The sequence below is a fragment of the Apaloderma vittatum genome, unplaced genomic scaffold (assembly GCF_000703405.1).
Source record: "Apaloderma vittatum isolate BGI_N311 unplaced genomic scaffold, ASM70340v1 scaffold5208, whole genome shotgun sequence".
NCBI lineage: Eukaryota > Metazoa > Chordata > Aves > Trogoniformes > Trogonidae > Apaloderma > Apaloderma vittatum.
Window position 1 is genome coordinate 13,149 of NW_009730104.1, and position 13,348 is coordinate 26,496.

The 13,348-nt window shown below is 46.3% G+C and overlaps 1 protein-coding gene across 1 annotated transcript; it reads right to left on the reverse strand.

Moving 5' to 3' along the window:
• Positions 1 to 5,708: 5,708 nt before the first annotated feature.
• On the reverse strand, positions 5,709 to 13,292 carry NOC4L (nucleolar complex associated 4 homolog (S. cerevisiae); the record flags this gene model as incomplete). The annotated part of the gene is made up of 12 exons (XM_009874654.1): positions 5,709 to 5,825; positions 6,134 to 6,247; positions 7,143 to 7,225; positions 7,944 to 8,107; positions 9,404 to 9,514; positions 10,047 to 10,107; positions 10,721 to 10,832; positions 11,379 to 11,429; positions 11,532 to 11,566; positions 11,863 to 11,962; positions 12,522 to 12,671; positions 13,185 to 13,292. Coding segments are annotated over 12 exons (1,206 nt in total), but the record flags the coding sequence as incomplete, so codon positions are not given.
• Between the last annotated feature and the right edge of the window lie 56 nt (positions 13,293 to 13,348).

Consider the following 13,348-nt stretch of genomic DNA (forward strand, 5'->3'; position numbering starts at 1 on the left):
CTGGGTGCTGCAGAGGACCACGCAGGATGGCTCCCAGCTTTGCTGGCCTGTAGGACGAGCCTGGCAGGCTTCACAACAGAAACTCGGGCAACCAGGACCAAAGTCCCAGGCAGAAGTTGCCGGTGACAGCAATGCCCCCAGGCAGGAAGATGGGAGCATCCAGCCTCCCGTTCTGGGGCACAGGGAATGGGGAGAATTTTTGCTGGGAGAAAAATCTCTGCTGCCAAGTATGAAATAAAGAGAAAGTATGCAATGAAAAGTTTGAAGTAAATCAGGCCATAAATCTCTCGGTAAGCCGAAAGAGAATAAAAGCTCCCATCAATATTTATACTCAGCTCTTTAAAGATAACAGGAGTTCATTTACTAAATACCTTTGAGAAACTGGGCCTTCAGCCAGACGTGGCCCAGAGGAGCCACTTCAGCCCGGCAGGATGCTTCAGGAGTCATCTTAACACGGAAAAGCTTCACAGGACAGGACTGTGTCTCTGGAAGGAGCCACACGCTGCATTTTTGGACGTGATACACCGAGCACAGGAAGCCAAGACCTGGGATGGGATTCAGGACTGGATCTGTTCCAGCTCCCTTTGGCTCCACGGACGCTGGAAGCCATCGCAGGGAGCACATGAGGCTGGTGAGTGGTCAGACACCCTTCAGGCACCTCTCAAACAGATCCAGTCGAGCAGACGGCTAATTGGAGCCACTTTGCTGAGCAATACGGCAGAGCCCCGTGGCACAGGCTGGGTAACCAGCAGCTGCATCCCTGCTGCCTGCGCAGGGCAGGCGTGGTGGTGGGGCTTCATTTACTGCCAGCATCCCTCACCCTCGCCTTCCCATCCCCACGAGTCTACTTGCATGACGGAGCAGCAAATTCCACCTCCACCTTCTCTCAAGATTTACTCAACCTTGCCCGGGTTGCAGGAGGCCCTTATGTGGGCAGAGCCACACATCCAGCAGACCTGTCTCTTCACCAGCCGACGAGTCTGAAGGCCTTGAGAACGGCAGTTCTTGGTCATCAAGCCTGTTTCCAGTACCACAGCACGTGGTATCTCCCGTCTCCAGTCGAGATAACTAAAATGTAAATCCTCGCTCTCCCAATCTGCGGGAAACTGATGTAGGCAAAAGGGATGTGATGATTCATTCACTTCATATCTCAGAGCCCAACACTAGAGCAGCACAAGAATGCACCTTGCCACCAACCTAAATATTTGATAAAAGTTAAACACAGCCATCTGTGATTGATGCTTCTCCTCACATAAGCACTCCAGCCACAATCTGGATAATGCCTAGCTTTATTAAAGCATCAATTATCTTTAGCCCAGGCGGAGCTCTGTTAGCAGGACTGCAGCCTGCTCGTTTTGATAAGGTTTGCTCCGTTCGTTTATCAACAAAATGGGGACACCAGCAGGCCATGGAGTCTGCAGGTTTTAACTCTGTTAGGATGGAGCTGATGTATCCTCTGAGCATGTACTAACAGCCAGGGCATCCTGGTTGTCGGGATTTATTTCTCAGGAAGAGGAAGGTTGGCCCTATAGCCGGTGAGGAACCAGTGGTTGCTGCTGGCCGATATTCTCCAGCTGTGAAACACAGGGTGAGCTCCCCCAGTTCCAGGGGGGAGTTATGCCTGACTGACAGTGCTCCAGGTACCCCAAGCAAGGCAGCAGAGAGCTCAGGCTTGCTGCTGAGCAGGTCATGTTCCCAAACAGCTCAAGTTTTGCTCCTCTCATGTGCATGCAGGATGGCAGCTTAGAAAATCACGGGAGACCAAGACAGACCTTTGACGCCGGCCATACCCTAACCCAGCTGCAGGTGCCTTTCACCAGCTCTGAAGAGAAGTTGCTCTTTTGGCTCTACCCAGGAACAGGGCTAAGAAAGTGCAGAAAAGCTCTTCTTTTTATTAACAGACCTAAAGGTTCCTTCATACACTTCACTAAGATAGACTCCTGGCTTATTAATAGCAGTAAATCTCCAAGTCCAGTAGACTTCAGCTAATGAATATTGATTACGATAGTGCTGGAGAAGGCTGGTGCCGGTCGAACTGAGGTCCTGCAGCCCTCCTTGCCTGAGCAGGACTGCAAATTACCTGAGAGCTCATTTGCTTTTCAGAACAAGGTAGGGGAAAGCACAGGGGTTACGGCTGCACTGCAGCTTTCACTAGCTCAGGGCTGGGAAACCACCTTAATGCTAATAGCAGCTGGTTAGCAGGGCCAAGCGTTTTTATTGGGGTTTTTTAAGGAGTTGAGAGCCTGTGGATGTGGTCCCTTTGGAGCTAAGACAAGATTTATCAACTCAGTGTCCAGCTCCTGTACGCTGAGAGGCAGCTCCCAATGCCCACTTGAGACAGGTGAATGCACGGTGTGAGAAGTGAGTTAGTTTACACACACAAGCCTAATGTCTTGGAGAACCAACTGCCAACCTGCAACCAAGCATACTGATATCCCACTGTGCTGGAAGAGAGGCATCGACTGCCCCAGAGCAGACTTGAGGCAAGCCTGTCCCATCTGGCTGGCATTTGTACTTTTCCATCTTTTTATGGATGTACATGTACACTTCCATCCGTCCCTCAATGAGTATCTTAAAAGTAAGAATCTAAGCTGATCAACTCCAACACCGTGGTCACTGGGACCTTCAACTCACAAGATAAATCTCATCATCCTCGTGATGAGCAGCTCTCTTTTCCGTTCAGGCTGGGATGACTCTGAATGGCCTTTAAATGAATGAAAGCTCAGCAAACAAACCAAGGGCAGTCCACTGCACCGTCCTCTGGCGGGCGAACGAGGCAGTGACGGGTGAGGAGCCTGCGGGACTATGTTAACATTTTCATAAAACTATCTTTTACACTCACTGAAATAACCCAACAACAACAACAAACCCCGTAACAGCCCCTTCGCCTCCCCCTCCCACCTGATAAAAATCAAATAATAACAGGAGTGACTTATGCGCGCTCTGCCTGGTACTTCAATCTGGCCTTCCAGTTAATACACACCATGATTAAAGCATCTATAATCTGCAGTCTGCGGAGACCTGTAGAGCAGCAGCAGCAGCGGGTGTGCAGCCTGATAAGGGTTGTTCACTCGGCGCAGATGAAACTTTTAATATTTATAACCGCTGATATTTTTTCCTGATGCCTCCTATTGAGGGTAGGGCGGTGAAAGTTTAAAGATAAAAGCCTGATGAAAGACCAGGTGGAGTGTTTTTTCCAAGGACAGGCAGGAGCTTAAAGCTATCTCCACCTCCGAGCTGGTCTAAGAATGCTGCTTAGGCAAGTGCAGCGTCAGAGATGGGGGATGAAGCCTCTGCAAGACCTTCAAGGCTCGTCTAAAGTGCACCGGGCTTTAAGCTGTAAATTCCTCCGAGCTGTCTGAGGTTTGGTCTGCACCGAGCACAGCGGGGCTGTGCCTGTGGCTGCTAGGCCACACCAGGGCAGCTGCATGTCCTTTTAAGCAAAGTGCTAACGGCGCTCCCAGCTCAGCACTGAAATACGCAGATAGCTCTGAGAACACATTTCATCAGCCTAACCTTCTGTCTCGATGTCAGTGGGAGACGCACCGGTCAGTACATGGGTCACCGGGAGCGTACCTGAAAAAATAAACTGCATTTTGCTACAGTCAAGTCACCATTAATTGCAGGACAGTACTTGGGATCCACGGCTGGTGAAACATTGAAGATGCTGGTGTCTTCACAGTCTTCCTCCCAGAAGAAAGAAAAACCACCCCATTTCCAGCAGTATCCCTTTTCCAAACGTACTGATGGTATTTTAGTCTGTGGTCCTTTGGTTTCAGAGATAGATGGCAGCAGAAGGCCACAAGAGAAGGCAGAAGCTGCTACTTTCCACTATTCCCCCTCAACTCAAGCTGCCCCACACGAAGCCTCTCCTTGGTTGGTGCCAGGAGGCCTCAGACGACAGCCAGGCACCCACACCTCATCCAGCCTTCGGATGCCTTGTTGACAGAAAGACTCTGCTTATCCTCGGTCCACAAATAAGACCCCAAAGTCCCTCATTTTAAACACCACGAGACCTGGACTTGCATCATTTGCACATTAAAAAAAGAATCCTAACACTCCCGAGTAAAACAAAAAAGATGCACAGAAAGGTATTCTGTACATATATTCATTCATCTCTCTGTTCAATATATTTATCCATTTAATGTGAAAGATGATACAGATGTTTTTTAAAGGTAGCTATGTGGCCCTCATTACTAGAGCATCAGAGCACTTCAAAACATTTACCAAACGCTACATACAACGTCCGTTCGATATAGGGAGATACATTTTAGAGCTGAAATACACTTGGGTGAACCTAAACTGAGGTTTCTCAAGTTTTAAGTCTCAGCCACTCTGCCTTCCTTCCTACCAGATAGCAGAAGTCAAAGAAAAAAAGGAAAGCAGGCTGGCCAGGATTGCTTTTTCACCAGAGAACAAAGAGTGAGACTTCTTTTAAAAACAGGAAAAAGGGGGAAAAAAAAAAAAAAAAAGGAGGTAGAGCTCTATGCTCTGAGAACATGTCCACTGTTTGAAAAGCATGAAGAAAATTGGACGAAGAAAACATAATAGTACCTCCAAGACAGCTGCAGTCTTCCTTGGACTTGTCTGCCAGAAATCAGATTTCTTGGCCTTCACTTTCTTGACTGTATTCTTCTCCTCCACAAATTAGAATTTCAAAATATGCAAGCAGAGCTGAAGTCTAACAAGTTAATATTAAGTTGTTGAAAACAATTTTTAAAAAAAGTCCTGAGTTGAATAAGAAGTTTATCTTAAACTTCAAACCTTAGGGCAAAAATAACTAAGAAAACCCCTCCAAACTTATCAGGAGTTTCTGCATGATTTCTGGAACTACATGAAAAATTCAAATTAACAAAACCACCTAGTATCAGCGGGCTACTTAAAACTTTATTATCACCTGGATTACACACTGGCTGGAGCTCCTACAACACTTGCAGGCTGCAAGCAAAACTGCATCAAGCTGCTTATCACCCTGAAGCAAAAATCAAGGATTAGACACACCTCCCAATGCACAGTTTGCCTGCTCACCTACGGCAGTCACCAGGATTATGCTCATTTCCAAAACTCATGAGGATTTTGAATTAAGCAACCTTACAGCATAGACAGAATTACAGAGAACCATCTAAGAGCTGTTTTTGACAAACCAAAGCTTTCAGTACCTTGAACGCGGGAGCGTTAAGACAAGTACAAAGGAAGTTAAACATCCCTCTGAAGACATGTTTATAAGTATATATATAAAAATATAATTAAAATATCAGGTGTTTAGAGCTCTGTATTGAAATCACTTGCTACAAACAGGTTGTCGGCTCAAGTACAAAAGTAACACATCTGAAAAATAAGAGCAGTAGTCAAGAGACCGCAATTCCTCTCAGTCCCATCGAATGGCAGCAAGATTGTCCCTCGATGTAGTCACTGATCACAGCCAGCACCAGCAGCTTTGGAGAAAACAACTGGAATCCCAGCAACGAACAAGTCCAGAAAACCTTGCCCCGAGGAAAAATGCCTCCCAAATACCAGGGGGCAGCATGCAAGCAGGAGAAACAAAGGAAAGTCCACCCCTGGGTCGTGGCAAATGTCACTGAAGGAAGTTGCACCTTTCCCAAGCAGTCCAGCTCTCACCCCATGGAGATACTTAGAGGGCAGCTGTCGAGCTCTGTGTACGTCCCTACAATCAGTCAGTTGGGCAGATGTGTTTATAAAAGATCACATCAATCTAAAGTGAAATGCTCCGCAAATATATCATTTTTCTTCCCAAATAGACCTCGCACTTGCTCAAACTCCAGGGGCACATCAACAGCCTTTTTCTTTACTTCTTTGTCAAAAAGCTACAAGGAAAAAAAAAGAAGATATTGGCAAAACTCAGTACAAGCACTTCACCCTGGCTGATAGCACTGCTCACTCTAATCCCTTAAAAGATCCAGAAAATAAACCTTTTATAAAAAAGCCAGCCCTGTCACTAGTGTGGCCTCAGGCTCCACTATTTGACAGACATTTTCCTGGTTTTCCTTGGCTCTGGGTAACCAGAAGTCAGTCTAGCTCCCTCCCCGGCAGCACGGCTGATGGAACAGGTCACAGCTATTGTGTCAAGGAACCAGCCTGGTTCTGATCATCCACAAAGGCCCAACAACGCTACCTCGTAAGCCGAGAGCTCCAGCAGCCCCGATATGTCATCCTCGATTTCAGACAGCGACTGGTTCAGCACAGCAGCCGCTTTGGCCACATCTGGGTGATAATGGTTTTGTAGAGACTGCAAAAAGCAAGACAAGTAGGAGATGGTCTAATAAGTAGGAGACATCCATCCACACAGGTGTCTGCCCCTTTGCTGGTCAGATCTTCAGCAAACATCGAATTCTGGCAGAGGCGAGTTTTCTGTGCTGTGCTACTACAAAGCTCTGGGCATTTCAGCTGCCTTTTGAATATGTCAAAGGTCCCTCTCACCTGGTTCACATCCAGCTCCAGGAAGACAGACTCCTCCACAGGCCACGCCTCCAACACATAACCCACAGCCCTGATGCTGCAGCTGAGCTCCTGCTCTCTGGGCTTCCTGCACAACGTTGCTGTTACTGCTTCAACCCCTTACACAAAAACCTTGTAGCATTTAAATGGAAACTGATAATCCTGGCATTAAGGTTTTAGAATCATCAGTGGTAAATGAACCAATTTCAACCTTCATAACACCATCCTACAAACGCTCCAGGTGAAAGGTGAACGCTACAATCTTCTCTAGCATTTTTAAACCCATTTCTACAGGATGACCTATCTGTACCCAATTAATTTTCATCAGTGCTCAGCAAGTTCCTTTCTTCCCTCTAAAGCAAATTAAAAAACTCATATATTTGCAGCTATTTAGTCTGTTTCACCCGTTAACTGCACACTTTTCAGCGGCACGGTCAGATGTGTGCTCACAAGTCACCTACTAATTAGCACGTACCGTTTTCTCCAGTGTACAGAATCCTTTGCCTCTCATGCCAGGATAGAAAAGGACGCAGAGTAAAAGACCAGCCAGAAACTCATCTCGTTTGCAAGACATATGGCAGCAGGTTCTTGTAATTGGGACTGCTCACTGCCAACGTGTGTCAAAGAAGCGGCAAGGGTGGAAGAAACCCATACTAGATGCAGATGTTCCTTTTTAGCTGACATACCTGAATCTCCCAGAGAGAGCTCTGCAAAGCCCGGCTTTCAGATGGCTCCTCCTCCTCCATAATATATGGATCTTCTGACATGCCTAAGTAAATGGAGATACAGAGCTAATTCCTCCTGCGTGATGTACGTAACCCCAAAGGAAACACAGAGACCCAGAGAAGTGCTGCAGCCAGAGCTGCTCCTTCCCAAGACATTGAGGGTTTAGGAAGAAGCTGACACATCCCAGCACCACCCAGGAGTCACTGCTGGCAGTGCTATACTACTTTTAAAGAGCACTGGATGTAGGGCACAAAGAACTGGAACAGTCTGACGCAAAGGGCATCTCAGGCAACTTTCAACAGTCGCTACTCATGTTCAACACTGGTCAGTTAAATCACAGAGAGATGAAGTAAAAATTCAGGAGGCTGCCAAGGGCCTAGCAGGGCCACCTACACAAAAACACTACAGACACAAATTCAGGAGGGCTCTGGCTTCTGCATTTGCTTTCTTTATAGTCTTGAGCTGAACGAGACAAGCTCAGTGTCTGGTTACAGTCTCCCCAGTCTTTCGGCACATGGAAGTAGCCTAGGTCAGTGTGTCAGCCTCACAGCAGTCTTCACCTGGGGAATCACAGAGGCAAGGGAGCCAACTGTGAGGTCTTCACAGCCAGCCTTCCAGCTTTCCACAAACTCAATGGATCGAAGGATCATTCTAACCTTCAGAATCGAGACTGGGATCTCCCTTCCTCCTTCCCAGGAATCCCACTCTTTCTGTTCTCTGAAGGCCTAACATAAAGCTCCCCCGCCCACCTTCTCTCGTACCTTCTGGCCCGTGGGGTCTGTGCACGAGCACTCTGCAGGCGGGGTGCCTCCGAAAGAGATTGCAGATGAAGGGGATGACCATGAGCAGCGCCTCGGGAGGGGCAGTCAGGGCCAGCCGGGAGAGGCGCTTGATAAACGCGGCCACCAGGTACGCCGGCAAGTGGCTGTCGGAAACAGAAAAAACAGCGTGTCAAAGTCCTGGCACCACCAATCGACACAGCGTGTCAGGGTAAAGATCAGTGGGGCTCTTCAGATATTTTTGGGCTGTGGAGTAGAGAGAAGCTCTAAGAATCCTGGTTCCAAGCAGTAATGTAGGGTCTTGTGCACCCTCTGGAACAAATCTGGGGGCATTTCCATTCAATGCGTGAATAATCTCAAGTCACAGCGTGACTCAGTCCAGACGCGTGGCACCACTCCAGGCACCTGCCAAGCACAGCTCTTCCACGTGGGGCATTCCCACGGCACTCTGCAGTGAGTCCTTTTATAAACTTCCGAGTGCCTGGCCAGGCAACCTTAATTATCTTCTTCTTATGTCGTTTCATGGGTTTAATTAACACACAGGCCACGGTGCTAAATTTACGTAATGCTTCCAGGACTAAAGGAAGCAGCGCAGCTGGTAATGGGAACATAAAGCTGCTGCAATGTAAATGCGCAAGACAGTTGTGGGATTTTTCTTTATGGTAAAAACGCAAATTTCTAATAGCAACCAGCTCACGTAGGCACTTTATTTGGGTCAAAAGAGCTGGGATAAAAGATGACAATTTTCAGCCACTCAGCCTTCAGCCCCACGGCTCGCCACAGCTGCAAGGCTCAGCAAAGCCACCCCACAGGACACCACCTGTCAGATCTGGTTACTCTCTCCCAGGAACACCAGGAATACAAGAGATCTTAAGTGCCTAGTGCTGAACTGGAAATTGTAACTCTTGGGTTATTTTATACCATATGATGGAAACTATGTGACCAGCTGCTTATCTAGTTTCTTGCCTGTGTACAACCAACTGACAGCATCACGACAGGCTGTCAAACACTCCACGTTTCCATGTTGCATGTCTGCAAAAGGTCATCGATTTATCAACAGCTGTACGATCTATAAAAAGCCCGCAAATGTTACTCTTCCATATTCATAGACAGACAGAAGAATCACCACTTTTAGTCAAAGTGGAATACAGATCAAAATACATCCATAATTACTTGCAGATCAAACTCAGATAACGAACTGCATTTTTACTTTCTGAAATACATGTCTGTGTGGCAAATCTTTAAAAATAACACACAAAAGATTATGGAACACTACAAAAACACTCCTGGATTCAGTTTTCTTGGTAAAAATGAATGTCATCCAGTAGGCACACTGAATATATTATATCCAGACACTTGGGAGACTGCTCAAGAACAGTCTCTGGCCAAGAGAAAAGCAGGAGGAAAATATGGGGAACACACATAATAAAGATGCTACTTACGATGAAGATAAGAACAGATCAGCCAAATGGAAAAAGCGGGCTCGGTACTTCACGTGATATATTGAAGGGTCTAAAAGGCTGTACAGCTTTTTGTAAAAGTCAGGATATTCTCTGTTAAAAAAAATAGAAAAGAATAACATCCATTTGTGACGCATACTGTGTCTAAATGTTTCTGTGCTTTCATTATAGACTAGCCCAGACCGCTGCTGTGCTGTTTAGCTTTCTTAGGCTCCTCTCCACAGCCACCCCTTGAAAACAAGCTGTAAGGTGAATTTATGGCTCTTGCAGTACCCAGCCATTTTCCGGATGTGAAGCTATGTCCATTGACTGCAAATAGCAGAGGATCCAGTGAAAGGCACACCAAAGACTACGGCTTCCCTACGCAATCAGATCAATGGAAATCGATTTTCAAGTGCTGAGCAATCCCAGTCTGGAGAAAGGGTATTTAGGCTCAGCTGAAAAAAAGGTCAGACTATCAAAGGAGCTCAGCATCCAAGCAGCTGAGCCTCTTGTGCAGAACCTGGCTTTCCCATGGAGGAATTTTAAAGCCTGAAGATGTGTAGAACCCATTTCAGTTCCTTTCTATAAAGATATAAATACAAAAAAAAAATGTTCCTTTAAACAAGATGCTCTTTTCACTTACAGGTTATGCTGATGAATCAGAATAAATAATCCATTTAAGGCTAGAAGACTGATTGCGCCACCTGTAAGAAAGCAGGCAGGTATCAACACAGTAAGAAAATAAATACCTGCTTCAACTTGTTTCTATTAAAAAACCTGCTGGTAAGGAACACAAAACGAAGAGTACCTCAAATTAGAACCTGCACAATGGCTGTAAGGTAATACAATTTCATTTAAAACCACACACAAGTTACTTAGAAAGATTAAGCTGTGTTTTAGAACAGGCTCTGAAGAACTGAGTGACAAACATGCTGCTCTAATCCGCCAAGAAAGCCACACTGGGAGGCAAAGGCCTCCTCAGAAAGGACATTTCTGTTGGAATCTGCCCACGCTGTGTCTGGATGCAGGCCAGGTATCAGCACTGCTGGATGAACTCAAAACATTCCAGTATTCCACTCTTACCAAAGCCTTGAATATAATCCATGCTTCAAGAAGGAGAAACACCACTAACAAACACAGGTAAAAACATCTCCCTTTCAGGGACAAGAGAGTTCGCACCAGCTTCTGAGCTTTACCCTAGCCAAAAGTGCACCTATGTCATCCCCCAGGTGGAGGTGATGCATCCAGCAGCCCTTGCAAGCCCATACACACGTGTCACAGAGGCTCACAAAGCACAAAATGCCTCTTTTCACTCACCTATGCCATAGGCCACCGTCAAGAAATCGATCATGAGGGTGGGCTCGTTCATGTAAGGCAGGATGCAGTCATGCAGAATGACAAGAACTTTTTTGTAAAGGCCAGTGGGTAGCTGCGAAGGACAAAACAATATAGTGAAATGATCATTGCAAGGAGAACTCGGAGAGTAACAGCAACCCACGGCTCAAAAAGGCAACACACAAGCAAAAAGGAATGTGTCAGGACAATAGAGAATGACATGCAGCAACAGTTCCCAAAGGGGAGAGCTTACAAGTGACACCCGACAAAATTAAGTTCGTTCAAAGAAGTAGGTGCTCGAGACTAAAAAGTGTCATCACAGCTCAGAGGGCAAAGGCACCACCAAAAGGCTCGAGAACCTTCAGTCGGTGAGCACAGGCTGTTACGCTGCAGATCATTCTTCACAGGCAGACTTGGTTAAGGCAGGCAAAAAAGGCTGAGAGAAGGAAGCAGCAGCAGGCTGTGCACGACACCGTATTTCCTGGCAGGAGAACAGTCCAGCAGAAATGGCGACGGGGCTGTTCTTATCTGACACTGAAAGCCCAGCGGGGTCCCACCAGGAGCTCCATGCGAGGCCAGTCGGTCTCTACCGATCAGCAATTGGAAAGCGATGCAGATCAGTGCCAGAAGCAACACTCACCTTGTGCTTCAGAAAACTGAGCCACATTTTTTCAAACGCCTGCTTGTGTGCCTTGAAACAGAATTACAACAGAAAGTTAAACACATTGATGTAGGTAAAGCTTTATTTTAAGTAGACAAAATTTCAACTCTGAAGCACCAAACAAACAGTTACCTGCAGCTTGGACACTTTCAATTCCTCCCAGTTATCTAAGAAGAAAGGGAAAACAGATATTGAACTTGAAATGGATGTTTAAAAATATTACGATGACCCTTTTTCACTTGGTCCTTTGGTACCCTAAAAATTTGGGCCAAAGTCCTTGTCTGGACACATGGCCATGACAGATCTCACTGCACACTGAGGAATGCAGATTTTATAATACAGTTCAGAAACAGACTTTTTTCATTCGCAAACTGTAGTAAAGTCTTCACACACATTAAAAAAAAAAAAATCCTAAACCTGATTTTCCGTTTCATACTGAGTTCATCATGTGGCGCTTACTTACCTTGTTTTACTATAAATTTGACCATGTCACTCTCCTTGTTTGGCATGTTAATGGGTGAAATGAGGGAAAATACATTCTGCTGGTAAAATGGCAGTGGCCTCTGAGAAAAAAAGCACATAATCAAACACAAAGCAAGTTCCACAACAGATAGTAATATGCTGGACTTGAATACTGCCCTATTTCCCAAGCACTGACTATATTTAGCAAAGAAAAAGAAAAATGCTGATGGCTGAACTCCATACTGGTGTATTTTCTATTGCTGCCTAGTCCTGGAGTTTTATTTGTTTGCCCAACACAAAATCTATCTCTGAACCAACTAAAGACCAGAGAGAGAACAGAATTAAAAGTTCTGTGTGTGCCCCCTGAACTGCAGAGATTTGGTTAAAACAGAAGCTAGAACTCCACCACGTTTTTCAACAGCAACAGTATGTGCACCTCAAACTACTCCCAATTTCAGTCTGAACAGTCTTTGCATAATTGACATAGATTGTGAGCAAGAAAAATAAATAAATTTTAAAAAAATCAATGCCTTCTTGTGAGCACACTAATTTCTCTTGCTTCCAAAGTCTTTCCATATACCACTAGTTCCTCCCTGCTTCACACCAAACACATTCCAAAGCAATTTATCCAGACCCACCTCGGCATTAACAACTTGTTACCTCTTTTGTCTTCTGCATGACTTGTCCAATACTCTCAGTGACGGCCTTTATGACAAAGTACCGAATGTCATCGTACTCCATATATTCTTGAAAGCGAGAGATCAGGAGCGAAGCATCCTCATTTAAGGGGAGTAAGCCATCAACAACTACCTAACAAAACGTTTGTAAAGGAAAGCAACAAGTAAGTCTCTTACAGTACTGGAGCAGAGAGCGAGCTGCGTGGGCTGAAGCTGGCTAGCACGGCTGCGTGCTGCCTGCCTCAGAGCAACACTCACAAGCCCTTCTGACCTGGGACAGGCCCCCTCTATCAAACACAACATCATTGAGAAATGACACGGTGACCTCACCTGGGGCAGCACCTTCCCTCTCACCTCCTCGTCCCTGAAAGCAAGACCTGGGGCTCCAAAAAAACTCCCCAGAACTGGCACGTCCCAAACACTCAGGAATCCAGCTCAAACCTGTACAAGGCAGCTGCTCCCACACCTGCAGGTGTCACCTCACTTGGGACAGAAGCTCCAGGTGTTGCAGAAGCTCTCTCTAGAACACCGCCCTGCCCTCCCACTGAAAAACTCCCGGCGTGACATTTTGGTCCTGGGCAAGTGCGTGAGGTCACTGGTGCCACCAGGTCACTGACAGGAGGAGCTTTTCGGTTCTGCAGCTTACCTTAAGAAGCTCACGAGGAAAAGTTAAGCTCCCCTTCCACTCTGCTTTGATCAGTGGATATCGCGCCTCCAACTCCACAAACTTCATGAGGGTGCAGAGTGCCAATTCCTTTGAAAGAAAACACCACCATAAGAAGCCCACCTCAGCAAGAGCTCCAGAAGCCA